The sequence below is a fragment of the Aplidium turbinatum genome, chromosome 8 (genome assembly GCF_918807975.1).
Source record: "Aplidium turbinatum chromosome 8, kaAplTurb1.1, whole genome shotgun sequence".
NCBI classification, from domain to species: Eukaryota; Metazoa; Chordata; class Ascidiacea; order Aplousobranchia; family Polyclinidae; genus Aplidium; species Aplidium turbinatum.
Window position 1 is genome coordinate 6,121,703 of NC_137479.1, and position 20,425 is coordinate 6,142,127.

At 37.5% G+C, this 20,425-nt stretch overlaps 1 protein-coding gene across 1 annotated transcript; it reads left to right on the forward strand.

Annotated features, from left to right (window-relative positions):
• Window positions 1–18,800: 18,800 nt before the first annotated feature.
• LOC145775492 (uncharacterized) lies at window positions 18,801–20,132 on the forward strand. The gene is made up of 2 exons (XM_082586789.1): window positions 18,801–18,945; window positions 19,453–20,132. The coding sequence occupies exons 1-2, from the start codon at window positions 18,801–18,803 to the stop codon at window positions 20,130–20,132; spliced, it is 825 nt and encodes a 274-aa protein (XP_082442915.1).
• Window positions 20,133–20,425: the final 293 nt, after the last annotated feature.

Consider the following 20,425-nt stretch of genomic DNA (forward strand, 5'->3'; position numbering starts at 1 on the left):
ATTCTTCAGAATTTGCAAAATTCATCTAAGGACTCTTCTGGAAGCTGTTTACGAGTGGATAAGGCATGTCTCGAAAAAATTTCATTAGGTGTTTTAACGAAAGCTGCCTTAACACTTTGCTCCTCAAAGGGAGGCCAGATTTGGCCCCCCCCTCATATTTTCTTTAATTATTTGAAGCACAGTAACGCCATGCACTTGGTTTTTCTTGACTTTTCCTAAAATTGCCAGGCGGATCTGATGATATTAAATTTGATGCTAAAAGTTGTGTAGTTTTCTTGTAAATTCAAGATTTTGGTGAATTTTTGCTATTTCTAGCTAACTTCCAGCAAAGCGTGAAATGGATTACATTGCGATGACAAGCCATAAGCTCATAATTGCTTCGTGTATCGATATGCGCGAGCAGAGAGAAGCATCCTCTTGCTTTCTTTTGTTTGGTTTGACCTCAATAATACAAAGCGCGTTATTTCTTATGCTACAAAGAAAAGCCAGTGATCGCAAAGCTGTTAATTAGAAGCAATAAAAGCAAGCTTTTTTGCGTTATCAGCTCTACAAAGAAGAATAGCAATCCACGATCAAAATAGTAGGCTATGGAGGCCACAAACTATTCAAAACAGTTGTTTCAAGCAGATAATATTCATTGACGAATAAAAAACGTTACAATAAGAAATCTTCTCTTGGATAAAGACACGAAAACCTGGTTTCGAAATAAACGTTCTATGGAAATGCTCTCATTGACAAAACTTGCAATTGAGGAAATGTATCACTGCAAATGCTTTTGGGAGAAGCCAGAGAAATAGCGTTTTTGCAAACAGTAATTGTGAGATACACTCAAAATTATGAGATAGGCTCCATTTACACGTAGCAGCTAACTCGATGGCGTCCCTTCACTGCTTTATGTCGCCTACTTGTTGTTATGTCCTGTATTTTTGTTTCACAGTGCACTGTGTTTTGTTCCAAAGAGCGCAAAATAAAGATGATAATGCCTCATCTACATTACAAAATATTTTGTAATGTAGACCTACAAACAAAATGTACAATGTACACAATGTACATTACAAAATATTTTGTACTGTAGACGAGGCATAAATTTAGGCGTCACATAAGACAAACAACAAATCAGCTTTCTTCATCATTGATTCAACATCTGAATACGTTGCGCCAATGTATAAGAGGCCGGCTATTGTGAAGACCCGCCATTTATAAACGATCCGATTATACCAAAAGTGGGACAAACTAGTGGATCAAAGAATGAATAAATAATGCTGAGAAAACTAAATCTAAGTGACGAACAATACCGATGTCTTCATTTATCTTGGAAAAATGCTGCCTAAACTTATCAACAAAAAATACAGTAAATAACGGCAAGGATCCCGAAAGCAGAATTTGCTCGACTTTGGCATGAATTTAGTCAGACATCTACAGTAATAATTCCACACATACAATAACGGGCTCTCAACTGCTGTAAGATACATAATAATCAACCTGGTTCTGGGCGATTTGTGTAACAGTTTAGGGGAAGACACTACTTGAAATGATGCACCACACAAAAGATTTTCAATGAAGACTGAGTCTAAAAACCGATGTGGATAGTGCTGCACAATAACTTCAAGTTTAGGACAGAAGAGGCACAAAATATCACGATAAAAATAAAGACCTTGTGGGAAATTTTCAAGAATCATAACACGATGCAAATAACATAAACGCTTAGTTTGCATGCTGCTCTAAGCTGGCCGGCAACCACAAAGGTAGACAATAGCCTACAGGCAGTTTATAATTCGATAACAGCGCAATAAACATTATAAATACGTAAACCGACAATTTTCTTTTACAAACGTTTTACGTCTAATAGTAAATTTTCCCCCAACAATTTTTTGTGAAGCACTTGCAAACCACGGTTTTGTAAAATAATTCATCATTATTATTTTTTACTTCTCGGATATTGTAAAACGTCATCAGCAAAATCACAAAAAAAATTTCATTACTTCAATGTAGTAGGCCTAAGAATTTTTTATAGAATTGTAGCCACGTTGTTTCAACAAAGAAGCCATTTTTTAGCAATGTAAAGTTATAGAAAATAATTTGCAATCATGCAAATGGTTGGAAAGAATCTAGGAAGTCTTCTCACAATCTGGCACAAAATGATTATGTTTATTGTATCTCAGTAAAATGTTTTTTTTTGGCCAGAAACATAATCACTGCCTTGCTGACGTTGTCGCTTTTACGCGTATTTTTAGTGCTTCAAACAATAAGGACCCAGTCAGCAATCCAGTCCTTTTACATTGATTCAACATTTGTAAACATTAAATTTATGTAGATTTGCTGACTGTGGGTTATTTCACATTTCCTTTGTTTACGCATGTTCCTCAATTCGCTGTTGCATTATTTCGACGCTGGCTGACTAAAAATGTATTTTCAAATTGATTGACACAATCTTCAATAAACAGTGAGCTTCGAACTTAGCTTTGTTGATGTAAATGCTGTATTTTTTGTGGATGTAATTTATGAGTCATGTTTATAAACACCCGTAAGCGAAATGACTTATGATGTAGCCTGCATGATATTTGTGTTGCGACTTGACACAAATTCACAATTTCAAAAGCACCTAATTTGAACTTAGAAATTTCAGATTATTTCAACAACTTGTTCAATTGTCTTCTCTCTACTAAAAATATTCATTCTACAAACTCAATTGTTGACCTAAAATACACAAACGAAGATGTAAACAGCTATTCAAGCAGGCTAAGGTGTTACTTATGAGAAATTTGGTTCCATAAAACTAGAAGCTAGCCACGAGTTTCGGAATGCATTAGTTTAGGATAAAAATGTAAGACAACAAACGCAGTTTTGTTTTTTTCAAATTCGTGTAACAATATTACTCTGATTGTAACTATTTTAGAATCAGTGAGTAGCTTACAATAAGATTTGCTCGCAAGTCGTAAATTCTAATCAATGCAATGATTCGGCACACCGCACACACACTTCGTGCGTTCGATCGAGCTCTTTGTTATTTAGAAGTTTGCATGAAATCGGATTAGCACGGTTAATTAAAGGCGGCAAGTTAAATCAAAATTGTCGTTTTTGGGTACCTTTGCAAAAATTGAAATATCAAGTTTAACATATAAAATTTTAAAATAATGAGTTTTCAAACTTATAGACCAATGATTTGCTTTCACACCAGTGCAACTTCTGTTGAAATAGCATCAGCGGATAACTCGTAACAGCTGATTGAATTTGATCCAAAAACGGCCCCCCCTTGAGCAGTTAACTTCCAAAAAAACGTTGAAAAGCAAAGGGTTAAGAACTCTTAAGGCGTCTTCACAGGTAGTAGCTTCGCTGAACAAGTCGTAAATATCGGCTGCCACGTAATTGATGAGTACATTCAATTTGTTCAGGTTCTCTGGCGGCAAAGTAGCAACGAAGTTTTCAAACGTGACAAGCCAGTGTCGCCACAGTTTTGCAGCATCTTGAGTATTCGGGCTGACATCAAACCTTGCAGGTTTCAGCACTTTATCCATGGCCAGCTTTGCCGCTAATCTTAGTTAATTTAATTGTAATACCATACATTTAGTCACACAAACAAAGTTGGTTTTAATTAACTAAGAAATTGCATAACCTAAAACACAATAAGGTTAACTCACAAAACTCAACAAACAACACTTCTACTAAAGGTTAAACAAAGCAACTGCAGTTCAGTATGCAAGACAGAACTCAACTGTGGCATACAAAGTATGCGTACAAAGTAATTAGCGTCAGCGCAAAGCGCTTCAGGAGAGAAACGTCCGAATCGAGTAGCACATGGACATAACCCGGTTTGGTTTTACCTCAACGATATACACTACAGGGGGTTTCTGAGTCGATAAGACGAGCATTGAATCGCGCCGGAGTTAAAGTCGCTATGAAACCATTTCGAACCATCGGCAACATTTTATCACTACCAAAAGACCCTACCCCTTTTCGCAATAAATGTGGTGTTGTTTATGAAATTCCGTGTAATGATTGTGACGCAGTTTATATTGGCCAAACTGAACGTAGTATAAATTCCCGGGTCAAAGAACATCGCAGAGCTGTCAAAAATATGGAACATGAAAAGTCAGCCCTTTGTTCACACATGCTAGAAGAGGATCACAAAATTAACTGGTCAGAAACAAAAACTTTGAAAAATGAAAGTACCGTAATTATTATCAACGCACCACCGCAGAAAGTTGCTTCATCAACATCACATCCAAACATTGCAATGTACTCAACCGGAACGATGGAAACTTTTTACCAAAACCTTATAAATCATCATTATTGTCTCGACATGCAGGCTTCAAGCCTACTTAAATACAGTTGGAAACGTTATTGCAATCTAATTTTGTCTCGAATGTCTAGTGGTCTTCAGTGCTTCGAATTTATGTTTATTGTTGGAAGTTTTTTACGTAATTTAACGTCGAAAGTAACCACACATCATTAGCCAATCTTTAAAACATTGTGTTCTACTTCTCTTGCCTTCAATCGCACTTTTTTCTGTTGGTCGTCAATGCTTCGATTTTTTATGTTTATTACTGGAAGTTTTTACGTAATTTAACGTGGAAAGTAACCGCTCACACATCATTAGCCAATTTTTTAAAATATTGCGTGTTATATTTTTTCTTGCCTTCAATCGCACTGCAGTATATAACCTGGTGAAATTTTATTTTGTATTATATTTGCTCTGAGGATGCGCATTGTCATGGTGCGCGAAACGTCAGTGAAGCAATAAACCATCTTGTTTGTTGTTAATTTTACTTTCAATTTCATCAGATGAACGTAGCAACTAGTGCTAGAAACGATAATTGTCCCGATGAACACCCAAACTTTTCAGTATTCAGTATAAACATTCATATTAGTCCCAACTCCCAACTGTACAAAACGGATGCCAGTGACTTTTTTGTCACAACCTCAGATGTGCCTGGAGCGGAGCTGCTCTTCAGATTTGGATTGTTTTCAAATCTGTGGCAAGTCCTAGTGCCTGCTTTGCTGCGCCATTGACAACACGGAGGTTGACCACAACTTTCTTGCCATGACGGTAATATTCTGAAGTGGTCCATTGTGCAAGGGGGCTTGACAAAGCTGGAGTCAATATTCAAGAGCTCAAACATGCTCCAAGAGTCATGTCCAATGAAGTCTTTGAGGGCTTTTGTGCCAAATTGATATGAGGCTGGCATCTCCTGTTTTCTTTTCTGTGTACTGTCTGTCGCGTCATGGTGCCTCAGCAATAGCCTTTCTCATCGTCTGTTTGTCAGATGATGTTCGTTCCGAGAAGAGTGCCAAAGAGACTAATCTCTCTGAGAGATACCACATATGGTTTTGTAGCTTCTGTCTGGCCAGAACAACAAAGCAGAGACATTTGGCAGGTTACTTCATTGGGTCCTTGCTGATACTGGCCTCTGCTTTGAGGAGGTTCTTCATTAGTGCCAGGTCATTCGATGGTGCATCGGCAGCACTCGTGCACGTCAACCATGCTTTCGTGTAGAAGATTGCCAAGAATACAGCAAGACTGGTGAGTGGTGATGTCTTCCAATTCTTCGGGTGCATATACAACATCTCCAATAGGGTGTAACAAAAAAAAAAGTTATGTTTGGTTAGCAATTTTATAATGCCAAATGGTCTAACTAAAAGAATGGCAAAAATTTTTTTGAAAAATTTTGTCGTTTTAGCAAGCCCCACGGCCCGTTTCCATGGCAATCGGGCCCGATTTCACGAATTCGGTCTAACTCTGGCTACAAATGTCCCAAAGAGCTAAAATTGGTACCAAAACACTCGGAATAGCCAAGTTTATATATCACTTCAAGAGGAACTATAGGTCTAAACCTTTTATTTTTTGAGATAACAGTCAAAATGTGATATTTCCATGGTTTATCACTAGGGCCATTTTTACATGACCTTAAAAAATCAATAATATGACTTTATTTTTTAGAAAATATGGACGCAAAATGACTTTAGTTAGTTTTACAATCGCTTTGACTTTCGCTGCATTTGATTCTTTCACTTTTGGCATGCTGAACCAGATATTCTCTCTATGTCTTCAAAGAAGTCTCTGTACAGATTTTGTTGCAACACAATGCAATGTGTGACCTCATAAAATATAGGTCTGTGACTGTAAGTGATATGTAGGCTAATCCTACGGTTTGCCTTCCTCCAATCAGAAATTGCCTTACTTTCTTAGTGCTTTAATTGCTTCACCGCTTAAATTGGTACTTTTTATTTAAAGTATACAGCGGTATGACTTTCTAACTAAAAATATGACTATATAACTTAAAAAGCTGATTTATGACCTAACCAGGAAAATATGACTTTATATGACTTCATAACTTTCTTAATATACCTCATAGGGATGCGGTTTTTGCGTTAAAATTGATTTCACGACTTACTAATGCATAGAAAAAAATATGACTTTAATGACTTTAAATGGCCCTATTTATCACTGTTTAAGTGCAATTTCTGCCTTGTATGACCGGGTCTGCTACTATTCGGTGAGTCCGATTAGGTGAGTTCCGAACTCCTAACCCCTAACCCTAAAATGGCAATGATAATTAGGCTACGGTACCCGATAATTTAAAAAGAAAAATTGAAAAAAATCACCGAATAGGGATCGGACTCACCGAAACGGGCCATTCCGTGTATGACCAGACAAATAGCAACATATTTTCAATTAACATTTATTTTACTTAACAAAAACATTTTTGCACCAACACTTCAAAAAATAGCATAACCAACAGAATGTCAATCAAGGTAGTAAGCATGATTGATATATCCTTGCAATTTGTGATTTATGTCTTGATCATCATGCAGCATTTTCTTAACCAAGACGTCTTTCATACGCCCAATTAATCTTTCACAACAAGTATTGTTGTTGCGGAAAGCCAACCAATCGGCTTTAATTCCTCTGGTTAGACAAGGTGAAGTTGCAGACGAAGCATTTGGTCGGTTTGACCACAGTAAAGTCTTGGTGTCAGGGTTGCAAGCAGCCAAACGAGTTATATCCATGTCTGCTTCTAAAACTCCAAGTGCAGCTGTTTTTGGATTTAGCCAAGTAGCAGCATGGTCAATGAAACAGTTCTTTGCAGGTGATGATGCTGTTGAGTGTTGATGCTTTCATAAAATCCCTGATGTTCAACACCACTTTTGGTCCTTGAATGGCGCTTGGATTGAAATATATTTCAAAAAATGATGGGGCATAGACATTAGACATCCACTATAAACTGGACAATGTTGTTCAATGAGATTTGTTGCTCAGCATTTAAGTCTTGAATGCCAAACAGCTTGATTCTTAAATTAGCCATTTGCAGATGTTAGCCATCTAGCATGGCCAATAGTTTCCTGAGAAAAAACCATTTAACTTGTACAGAAGTTGAAATTCGGGCTTCATGCCTTAATGATATGAATATGAAACTAGGCTGTTATAAAAATATAGTATGCACCTAAGTATGAAATCGGTACAGGCAGAAGAGTTGCAGGATTCGTTTTCCCCAAAGGTTTTCAGGCCAAGAAAATACTCCCCTTCTTTGAACACTGCTAGAACAGCAAATCTTTCTTTACCGAGCACCTTTTTGCTGTCAATTGCAATTTGAAAAGGTGCGTTTTTCAGCTTGTCCGCTCCTTTTTTAGTAGCTTCACGACGCAACTTCTTCTTTTTTCGATAGAGTGTCATGTGGCTTCGTTTACTACCAACACTTGACAGATTTTCAGCGGCATCATTCAAAATATCACTGGTTGATCGCAGACTAATATTGCGCTTGTCGCTTATCTTGCATGCACCAGAGCTAAAGATCGATTTTTTGGTATAACTGCTGTATAACTGCTGCTTATGTTGCTGGGTAACTAAAAAATGGAGAAAATTTGACATTTTGGCTATTATCTCAAAAACTAAATGGATTAAACCTATAGTTCCTCTTGAAGTGATATATAAACTTGGCTATTCCGAGTGTTTTGGTACCAATTTTAGCTCTTTGGGACATTCGTAGCCAGAGTTATACCAAATTTGTGAAATCGGGCCCGATTGCCATGGAAACGGGCCGTGGGGCTTGCTAAAACGACAAAATTTTTCAAAAACTTTTTTGCCACTTTTTTAGTTAGACCATTTGGCATTATAAAATTACTAACCAAAACAAATTTAAGAAAAAAAGTCAAAAAGTGTTACACCCTAATCTCCAAGCTGGCATCGGAAAAGTGCCGCCTTAAATTTGTCCAAAGTTTTGCTAATCCAATGGGTGTGGTGGAATGCCCCAGGTACTTTGATGGTGATGGATCTTCGACTGCAGGGACAGCCCCTCCAAGAAACGAAAGTGTTAGTTCTGTCACCTCCAGGTAGTCACGTTGAAGTGTCTCCTTGGTGCTGTTCTCGATCCATGTCTGAAGGAAGGTGATGGTGTTATGTACTGTATATAGTAGGGTGGCTCTTAAAATTGAGTTTTTGAATTTTGCTTGGGACACCCTTTCAAGTGGTGAGGTTGTCAGAAAAAATAACTCTTGCAAATTTTTTTTAAATTTGAAGTTGATTTAGAGGTGGCCCTCCCCCCCTAAAGTTCTGTGCCCTCCCTCAAAATACCAAATCTGCATATCTCGAAAACCACTTCAGCTAGAGATACAGTTTTTGTGTTAAAAGATGCAGAAAACATGGTTTTCTATCTGCTTTCTGAACATTGAATGCATCTACCTTGAGTAGAAAAGCAGTTATTTAGAAAAAACGCATTTGACCAAATCTTGATTTTACAACCTTTTTTGTGACCACGAAACCGTCTACAAAATTTCGTTTTTTTGTCTTAATTTTTGCACCTTAGAGGGAACACTGGTAACAATATTCATTTCAAAATGTAATTCTGGTCAGTACTGGAAGAAGCGATATTATCGACAATATTTTACATATTGCCTTGCGTATCGTGACAGGATGTCTGCGACCTACACCATCGGACAATTTCCCTGTCCTTGCAGGCAACCAACCAACTGAGTTTCGTCGCGAAGAAGCCATCCTGTCTCTTTCTCGCCGCACTACGAACCCCAACCATTTGCTCCACTCAAGTCTCTATGAGTCTATGAGCGAGCAATCGAGCATCTTCGGCAACTGAAATCGAGACAACCATTTGTATGTGATGCACAACTCCTGATGAAAACCGCTGAAGACCAATCCATCAGCGCGACTACCTGGGAGGACAACAAATGGAGCTCAGAGTGGAAGAAGAACTCCTCAAGACTCTAAAGTTGTATCTCCGACACCAGCCCCCATCCAACCGGAATGCATAATTTGCCAAGGAAGGCCTGGGTGCGGCTCAACCGCCTGCGTACTGGGCTAGCCTACAGGAGTCAGACTATTCCGCTCCAACATGCACAAATGGGGGATGGCTCCATCCGCAATCTGTGAGTGTGGCAAAGAGGAACAAACCACAGACCACACCATCTGTAACTGCGCCAAATGGGGTGCGTGGTCTGCTTGAACTGGATGACGAATCAATGGATAAATGGACGAATCAAAGGATTGCTGCTCGACACTTGCTCAAGCATCTAAACCGCATCGCCACTGCCCAAGAGTGGTAAAAGACAGAGCCCTTGACCCCTGGAGTAACAAAGAAGGTTTAAACGAAGAAGAATCGACAATATTGTTCTTGTTGGAATTTGGAAACAGTTTCCTGTGTTCAGTAACAACTTGCAAAAGAAACTGAAGTTGTGGCTCATCTTCAGTTAAGATTTTGTTAAAATCCTGGATTAGACTTAGAGCAACTCCTCTCTCTGCTCTGTCATTCACTACTGAAAGTCCCTTCGCCATGTGTAAAGCTTGAATAAATGCACCATCTTCAGTCCAATGAGCAAGATCCTTTGAAAGTATAATTATTGCTTCATCTTCACCCAACAGCTGAAGAAGCCATTTTGAATTAGAGGTGTAATACTGTTCTAGACCCTTATTGCTAAGAAACGCATCTACTTTGATGCTTGGTCTCCTTGGTGGACGTTCTCCTGTTTCATCTAACATGGTTGCCACCATTAGCTTTTTACTTTCCACAGACAATCAAGAGTCAAACAAGGCTAGTCCAACCATTTCTTCGGACAGATACCATGAATGCAAATCAAGCTTTTTGCATAAATCGCCTTCGCCATCCAACAAGTGCGATGCATAGCACCTGAAGCTGGAAAGCGGATTCCACGCTCAGGAGTTTCTCCAAGGAATATGATAAAAAACGGTTATTTTAGCTATGCATGAATGCATAAAAGTTAAAGAATACTTATTTCGTTTATTGCTTTACCAGTTTTACAGGTTAGTTTATGAACTTTGTTAATTGAATAGGTTGGGCCACAATACTTGTTTAGCACTGTTTTGTGCTAGAATACCGAAAACAGGTTTTTTCTAAATAACTGCTTTTCTACTCAAGATAGACGCAATCACTGTTCAGAAAGCAGATAGGAAATCATGCTTTCTGCATCTTTTGACACAAAAACCGTATCTCTAGCTCAAGCAGTTTTTGAGATATGCAGGTTTTGTATTTTGGAGGAGGGCGCAAAACTTTAGGGGGGGAGGGCCACCTCTAAATCAATTTGAAATTCAAAAATTTTTTACAGGTGTTATTTTTTCTTACAACCTCACCTTTTAAAAGGGTGTCCCACACAAAATTCAATTTTTTTTCATTTTTTGCCAAATAAGAGCCACCCTAGTATATAGCCTGTCAACTCTCTTTATGGAGCAGTCACCTCGACCAATGTGTAGTTGTTGTGGTTCAATTCGCTCCAATTGTTCACCAGTTGCTTGTACAGCTGTTCATTGGATCATGTGGTTGGGCCATACACAATTGAGCAAGATGCCCCCCAATCAACTCATAGATGTGGTGTCTACATGCCAGTTGCAGATCTACCAAACTCTGTCTCCAGTCCAAAATGTCTGCCTCGTGTTTGCCAAAAACTCCTCCCCTTTTTTCGCTTTGTATCTGTTGACCTATTCCTCTTACTCCTCCTTAGTTTGTATTCTTCAATAACTGTAAGGATCATCTGCTCTATCGCTTGCCACGATTTAAGAGTAATACCAGTGTTTGCTCACCAGTCCTGCAAGTCCTTTGTTACAAGTCTGGCGGTATCCAATGCACTAGACTGAAGATGACTGGCTTGCTGCAGTTGTTTATGATACCCATGGTATTGAAGAAGAACCTGTTCCCCTGTTTGGAGGATAAGGGCCAGTGAACCCATGGTTTCCTGGTAGAGCTCGACCGATATATTGTATCGGCTATTTTTCGCCGAGCCTTTAGAAGAAACACAAGTTGCTCAAACGTGCTTGCAAAGAGTGCATTTAAACTCTCTTGTCTTTAATTATGTGCAAGAGGCTGCGCACAATCCATTTTTGCACGCATCACGTGGGTATTCTTTCGAATGTCTTGTTTTGTGCACGTGGAAGGACGCTCTTCTCGTTGCCTATTTCATTGGTGCTGCCTGGTTAGAGTTCCCGCTCCAATTGCTGTAGCCTATTTGTGCTTCTGTTTATCGGGCTAGTGGGGGTGACAAAGGTCTTGGTGCGAATTCTAGCAGAAACTCCTGTCGTGTTGGACTGGTTTACTATGACAAAAGGTGTTCTCTTCTTGGCATTAATTGAAACTGTTGAACTTTGATTATTGACTTGAACACAAAACAGTATTGCAGTTGGTTGTTTCTGTTTTGTTTGTGATTAATGTTAAAAATGTTTTTTTTATTACAGCAACAAATGCATAAACTTTCGCGGACTGGTTTGTTGCTTAATAACTTTGGTAACAAATTTTTCGTAGTTGATGTATCATATCGATATCGACCTGAAAAAGTGATATCAGTCAAGCTCTATTTCCTGGTACACTGAAGATGGGGGGACACTTGACAAAGAGCCACAGCAAGGTCTTAGTTTTGGTATTCATTCCTTTAGAAGTGAGGCCCAGCAATTACAAAACAAATATGCCTATTATTACAGAAAGTTTGCATTTTATACACAAATTCTGAAACAAAAATGACTTTTTTGCAAATATTTTTATTAAATTGTATCACACCCACTGTCTAGTTTTCATATCATCTTTGGCTTTCAATTCTGCATCATTTGGTACCAACAGCATCTCTGAGGGTCATTCAAAGCGTGACAAATCATTATTTTAGGCATTTTATGTAGTTGTCGGAAATGGTTTCCACGGTAACAGACTGTCTTACCGTAGGACGTTAAATTTTTTTTATCAAATTTACATTTTTGTGTTTCTGACAGTCACTCACAACTTTTAGGAAACTTACATTAAATTCTGAACAACCTTGAAAGTTTCAATATGACAAATGCACAAAAATAATTATAATTTAACTTGATTAAAATTTAACCGATTTCAAGGAAATCAACTATGGTGTATCCTGTAACATTCTAAAAGCATAAGCCGCTACTAAATCATCACTATAACATGTAGGCTACATAAGTGTTACAATTTACAGAGCAGAAGCATAGCCTAATGGAAATTCCTATCTAAAAGTTAGCGACAAGAAATTTTTGTGACAACACAGAAAAACGGTGATCAAAATGCGACATAATAACAATCATACAATTCACGTCATAATTTAGTCCTGAGCCTGTATTGTGATACACAGAAAACGAAACTACATACCGGCCTAGTTAGGCCACGGGGTCTTGCTGTTGAACCAGATGCACCGGTTTTGATCTGTTTCAGACTTTTAAAAATGAATGAAGGCAATATAGTTGGTCGGCCACGGGGTCTTGCTGTTGAACCAGATGCACCGGTTGCATATTTACAAAAGGTTCCCTATTTTGTGCCTATCTCGGAAACTGACCAATCAGAAGCCGTATCGCTTTCTTACGTCAACTCATTTGCAAAGTTTCTTTACGTGATTGCGTCGAGTTCGTAGGTTTTCTCCAGGATTGCCAGTTCTGCGGTTTTCCCCTGGAGTTAGGCTAGTTTTATTTCAAAGTCGCGGAAAAATGTTAGCAGTGGCGTTTTTTCTTGTTTTGTTTTATATTCACAAAAAAGCTTGGACTATATTCTGGACTTGTTTCATCACTTTCGACGACTGGGCTACTTTTCAGTAGCAGTTGGGCTATAAATTTTAAAAACATCTGGCAACCTTAGTTTGCTCGCTATTCCTGTCTGCTCTGCTGTCTGGCAGGCTAATCGCTAGGCTAGTACTGTGGCAGGCTATATCTCGTAATATTTTTGTATATATCAAGTAATCACTGAATATACAATGTGCAGTAATGAACCGTGATGATTATCCAATTCTTACAATACATTTTATCTGCAATTTTAGATTTGGACTATCGGACAAAAAGAAAGCATTTCACCCCTACATCTCATTCCTATATATGCTGCAAACATTTCACTGAAGTTGAAATCTTGAAATTTTGACTTTATAATTTACAAATTTTGACTCATAACTTTCTGCGTTTGCAACCCAAATGCAAAATACAAAACATATTAGAAATCAAACCGTTGGCGTTAAGTAAGGATTTCTTTGTTTCTCTAATGAAATAAAAGAAAAATGTGGATGACTCAACGACAAAATAAAAGACAAAAAATGGACAACAAATGTATTAGGCAAATAATAGATCAATAGCCGCGTCAAAATTGAATTTTTCGAGCTTTCGCCGAAGCAAAATCAGCGATAATATCTTCAAAATCAAGTTTTTGAACGTAATCTCTTTCTATAGAAAGAATCGATAGAGCTGATAGCCGATCATCATTCATGGTAGAACGTAAATACGGCTTTATCACTTTGAGCTTTGAGAAACTCCTCTAGATTTATGACGTAATAAATGTTACTAAAAATTAAACAACAGACGAAGTACAGGCTACAGCTATTCAACATCACGCAAGAAGCAACTCGAGCTTTTTAGCTGTTGTTATATCCTTAAATTTTTTAAGGTGTACTAGCTGTCTCTTTGTAAATCATTTTCTTGTTTTACTTTTTATTTATTTTTGCATTACTTCATTTCTTGTGCTGTGTGCACTGTGCAGCCTCATTTTGCCGCCCCTGGCGCAGAGCCACAACCGCCAAGTGGATGCTACGCCACTGCAGAGAAGTGCGTTGCATGGAACTTGTCTAGATACTAGAGGATCAGTGTTCATACCTTTAATCAGGTTATATTGATCTATGGTCACAAAGAGCACGCTCTGCAGGAGCTCATTGATACCGGCTACCAATAATCTTACCACCTGGCATGATTCAAATGTAAACAGCTGCTCTTCATCCTGCTTAAATATGTCCTGCATATGATTGGAATATGATTGTCATCTTTAAGGATACTTTATTGGTAAGATGAAAACATAAACGTTATGCATAAAATTCATTTACTACAATTTACTTCTTTAAGATACATCAGATGGTGTAACATGACAGAGCACAATACCATGCAATAGTGACAATCAAGGAAGCAAGTAAATGATAAGATCTATTTCAATAAGAATACAACAGCAACTTCACCAATACTCACTTCATACGATTGGTTGTAAATAAATGTGAAGTAAGCATACAATAAACATTACAGTACAATACCAAGCACGCTTGAAAAAACTGTTAAGGTGTATATGAGAGTATAGCAACTCCATTGGCTGTGAGGTATAACAAATAACATAGGTGAAATGATGGTTGGTTACCAATGTTGCGCGAACTCTGGAACCGCACCCATGGTCTGAATGCATGCAGTAAATGTATGTGAAGTGAGCCCAGAAAGGTTTCTTTTTTTCCAAAGTAAATAGATCTCTAGCTTTTCCCAAGAAGGTCAAACTCGGTTGTTGTTTGATTCCATCAGCTTCAATTGGAGAACACATCTCATCTCTTTTTCGAAAAGCTGAAAAAATACAGTGCACATTAGCAATTTCTGAGTAGTGTACACCCATTGGTACACAACATACAATTTAGACCTACTATCCTCGCCAAAACGAACCTTTTTTGCCACGAATTAAAGTCAGAAGACGGTGAATAAATGAGCAAAACTTATTTGCTGGGCCGTAATAAGTACTGTTGTCCCTCTACACAATTTCAATCTAATTAATTAAATTTAACAACCAAACTAAAGCCATTCTTTTGATTTTATTCTTACCTTTTGTAAGTGTTGTAACAGACATGATTTTCCACACATTTGCAATTAAATTTATGAAACAGGCAGCATCTTTTTTTTATTTCTTCATCTTTCAGAAATTAAAATATTGGTACTTTCACTGCAGTCTTGCAAGACTTGTACCCACTTTTACAGCTTGTTACACAACACACAAACTCCATTTCACAAATATAGATTATTATTAAAGCACTGAATTAATCACAATAAAACCTAAATGAAAGATCCGATTAAAACCTTGGACTGCTACTAAAATTTAACATATGTATGTATATATATACTTTTGTTTATTAATAACTTTCTGGACTATAATATTGATTTACTTCATATTATAGCCTAGGCCTACAGCTATAACCATACACAACCACTTTAGGGGGAAAAATGTGTGTAATTTTAATAAAACATTGCTTAATTCAGTGGCGTATTCTCCATACATGCACTGCATGCCTTACACTTCTGATGAAATTAGAAATCTTTCAAGGACAACGAATTTATGCGTAGAAATAGAAAATGTTAATAGCAGAACCTCCTCGCTCTAGCTGTTCATTTTTAAACTTTGGCAACTTTGCTGACCCTGGCAACCAGCCTAGACTATCTGTGGTTTTATTAGCCAGCTTGGAGAAAGACATTAATTGCACAGGCTTTCTCAAGTTTGCAACGTTCTAACCGCTTTACCAATTGCACAGGTAGTAGGCTACCTGAGAAGCCATGATGCCAGCAATTGCCTAGGTTAGGCTACCAAAAAAAAAAAAATCAACATTGCCAATTTGTCAGGCTCATTATCACTTGCACCAGTAGGCTACCTAGGCTACAGTTAACTGACTAACTTGCTATAACTGCTACATCGAGTGCCAAGAAAATTACACTAACTCATTTTCCATTGATAATTATTTTATGCGCGCTTTCATTCATTTCAATTAACGGACTAACTTGCAAACTTTAACCTACCAGCCTGCTCCTGTACCAGACATTAACCCTTAGAAGGTTGGGCTCTCTGGAGTCTTGCTCAGTTTGGGGGGGGGGGGGGCTGTCGATTCTTCTTATGCTTTAGGAGTGATATCTCTGTTATTTTTTAAAGCACGGTTTCAAAACTTGGGATTCATTTTGTAAAATTATTCACGCTGAGCATATCCGAAAATTAAAACTATGTGAGTTTTAAAACTGCTCATATACGTTGAAATGTTGAGGTGACTTATGACGTTTGGGTTATTTGGTATTTTTTGGTAGAGTAATGAAAAACATGCATTGCAATGTTGTGATTAATTTTTTTTTTACATAATCTCAATTTGAATCATTTGATTAACAAATCATTTGATTAACGAAGACAAATTAATTACTTTCATCCAACTGGTGGGAAAATTTTGATCAATAGAATATGAAATATTTCAGAGGATGTGCTGAGAAATGCCTTATATATATCTCTCAATTTATAACCTTTATTCGCTCAAAATTTCAGCTCAATAGAGGTGAATAAAATTTAGGAAAAGTCAAGAAGTCTCATAGTCGCAGCCTCAGTGGTTTTAGAGATACAAATGTTGATACAAAAAAGTTGAGTTGACAGCCCCCCCCAACCTTCAAAGGGTTAAGACAACTAGCAGAAGACCAAAGAAAGAAAACGTAAATGACGTAAGAAAGCGATACGGCTTCTGATTGGTCAGTTTTCGAGATAGGCACAAAATAGAGAACCTTTTGTAAATATGCGCACCGGTTTTGACCTGTTTCAGTTTAAAAATGAATGAAGGCCATATAGTGTGAATAACAATACATTAAATCAGCAATAAATTTTACATAATTAAAATGTCCATACCAATTTTTGCCAAGTAAGCCGGTGAATTGCGACAACAGCAACAGTCTGAAATTCTTTACACAGGATTCCAATGCGGTTACAATTCAGCTATAACAAATGAAAATAACGCGTTACGATGCGTAGATAATGCGCAATAAAACTGTGTCATTAAGTAAGCCCTTTTACAAGTGAACACAGCGCGTACAAAACTGATAGTGATAGATATGTTCAGCTAAGACACGTCAGACGATTAACACATAGCAAAGGCTAAATTTACAAATTAGCAATCAATTTGTACTCACATGAAGCAACTCTTTAAAGATGCTTGTCCGAAGTCTACAAATCTCGACTTACTAAATAAGTCCGAACTGGCTGACAAAAGCGTTGTCACAAAACCCAGTTCACAATTGAACAGAACTCTTGCCCACACTTGGCTACAAATTGTCTGATAATATTTCAGGCACAAGTGCGCTTATTTAAGATAAATTTTTACCTGTTTTGAAATTCCCAAATTATAATAAAGAAGCAACAAATCGAACACAATATTTTCGATGAAATTATGGAATGTTGTTTCCGTACGCGATAAGCTAAGATCCCATTGGGCGATGATTTCAATAAATTGTTACGTCACAATAAACTTGGAGCCACCGTGTTTTGCAAGGGCATGTGAAATCACCAAAATGTTTTTCAAAACAAAGTGTTTTTTCTATGTTGCTTTAAACCAAGAAACTTTCCAGTTAATTAATTATAGTTGATGAATCGTCAGGAGAAATCTGCTATGCCGTCAAAGAGGGCATTCATTGATATATTGCCACTCGTAAACACGTGAACTTTAAGGAACTTAAGCAGAGTGGAGAAAATATCTTACACACGTGGGACTTCCGCTTCACCCCCGTCGTTGGTATGTTTCGAATTTAGATCTTTTCCAATTTGCGGGTGTTGTCAACATCTTTTGAAGACTTTCGCTGATCCAAAAACAATTTTTTAACAAACAACTTAAAAACATTAGCTCAAAATGTATTGAACATTATTTGTTGTGCGTGGTGGAACATTTGCGCATTACTGATGTAATGTAGTGGTACGCTGTTGCACGAATGAAGATATTCATACCATCACTTATAGCGAAAAGCAGCACTTTGTCTACACTGGTGCCTTGAACTGACAAAGAGGCTACCACTAAAAATGCTCTGAGGATGCGCATTGTCATGGTGCGCGAAACGTCAGTGAAGCAATAAACCATCTTGTTTTTTGTTAATTTTACTTTCAATTTCATCAGATGAACGTAGCAACTAGTGCTAGAAACAATAATTGCCCTGATGAACACCCAAAGTTTTCAGTACTCAGTTTAATCAGAAAAGAGTGCTGAAAAATGGAAATAACGTACTCAGAAAGGCTCGCTCTTACGTTAACTGTTTCAAAACAATAGAAAAAGAATATGGTCATCTTAAATTTGATCATACGTGCAAGGCAATGCAAGTTCTCCCAAATAGTTTAAAGTTTTCGCCACCAGTTACATCTCCGAAAGGTCTCAGTTTAGCTCGCAAGTTTGGTTGGCAATTTTTGAAACTCCGCATAGAAGAAAACCATGGCAAAATTAAGGAAAACAAACAGACGTCAGAAAGTTTGAAAAACGAATTAGGTGCAATTTTAAATGCAGAATCAATGAATAAATTAGACCAACATGCAGAAAAAAGGACGATTTCGACAGCCCAAAAAACAAAACAGAAGCACGAAGAAAAGATCTCTAAATTAGCCCCAAGAAAAACTCACAGTAACAATTGCAATGACAAAAGATGGATAAAAAATCTCTCGTCACATTCGTTAACGCAGCACCAAACCACCGTTTTGAAAAAAGGTTTAAACTTTGCCGTAGTTCCTCAAAAAATTCCTACCGTAGATTTTATATGCAGCGCCGAACATGGTCTAGTCAGATTAGAAAAAGAAGACAACATGAAAGTCGCCGATGCTCCTTCAGAAATTTTTCACATTCTGAAACATGCCAAGATCCCGAAAAAGAACCTATCTAACGAAGAAGAAAAGTCATTAACAAGTCTCCAAAACAACAAGGACATTACAATTTTGAAAGCTGTCAAAGGTAACTGTAATGTACGGTTATACTGGACACCAGTGGCTATGAACAAAAAATTAACGCTTTATTCCAAAACTTACTCAATTTGTAAAAAGAACCCTCTTTCGGCAACCGAACTTAATCTCAATAAATTCATTTGGAAATTAAAAACTGAAAATATGATCGATTTTTTGACTTATAAACAGTTAAGAAGTTCAGACGGATTGCTCCAAAATTTTACGGTTTACTTAATACACAAACCGGAAGTTCCTCTTCGACCAATTGTTTCGTTTGTTGGTTTTCCTACTTAATATTTGGCAAAACACTTGGCCGATACTTTCAATCCTTTGGTTGGGTGCACCGATTTCTCGGTTAAAAATTCAAAACAGTTCTGTGATATTATTGCCGATTATAAAATAAATCCCAATGAAGTTCAAATTTCCTTTGATGTAATCAGTTTGTTTACCTCCGTACCTGTCGACATGGCCCGTAGTATCGCTTTAGATAAACTCTCCCAAGATTGCACTCTTTCAGACAGAAGTGATTGGACAATTCCGGATATTGAACGTGTTCTACAGATTTGCCTTAATGCATCGTTTTTTACTTACAAAACGACAATTTACAGGCAAGTTTTTAGAACACCAATGGGGTCGCCACTTTCGCCGGTTTTGGCCAATTTAGTCATGGAACACATCGAAGAATTAGCTCTCAACACTTTTTCATCACCACCCAAAATTTGGCTTCGATATGTAGACGACACTTATGTTATACTACAAAAACACGCAGTAGATCAATTTCATCAACACTTAAACGCCATATCAGACTCCATCCAATTCACTAAAGAAGTTGAAAACAACCAAAGCATAGCATTTCTTGATGTGAAGGTCATCAGACAAACCAACGGTACATTAGCCACAGAGATTTACAAAAAACCGACACACACCAACAGGTACATGCAAATGATGCAATACACATCACACCACCCACTTCAACACAAATTATCTATTCCCAAAACACTTTACAACCGCGCCAACAACTTGGTTACCTCTGCAAAGAACAAGAAAAACGAAAACAAACAAATTTATAACACTTTAAAACTTAATGGATTTCCCAAGAAAATGGCAGAACGGCACACTCATTTCTCGACCAAACGTCAGGTCAAACAAAGCAACAGCAAATCTTATAACAGTTTCACCACAATTCCATACATATAGAGATTTCGCCACACAAGTGTGGCTTCTTCAGTATAGTCTTATTCAAATAGAAACTTGTAGGTTACCAGTCAACTTATAATTTTATGAACAATTTGATTAAAGAAAATTGTTAATAAGTTGTATTTTAATGATAATTAATCACATTTCAGTCCGGTACAGGAAACTTTTTCATATGACCGCATTTCCATGTTTTTAAAGCCTACTTCTTGTCTTATTTGAAAACGAAATTCTTTTGTCCTGGTTTGCGGCAACGGCAGGCTTGAATTCTTGATATTAGAGTGTAATTTCTCATT

Excerpts from the sequence above, each read along its gene's own strand:
- LOC145775492 (XM_082586789.1), top strand. The coding sequence starts at position 18,801 with ATGAAAGTCGCCGATGCTCCTTCAGAAATTTTTCACATTCTGAAACAT. Across the intron at positions 18,946-19,452 it reads AATTTTGAAAGCTGTCAAAG|ACAGAAGTGATTGGACAATT; the intron begins GTAACTGTAATG and ends GCACTCTTTCAG.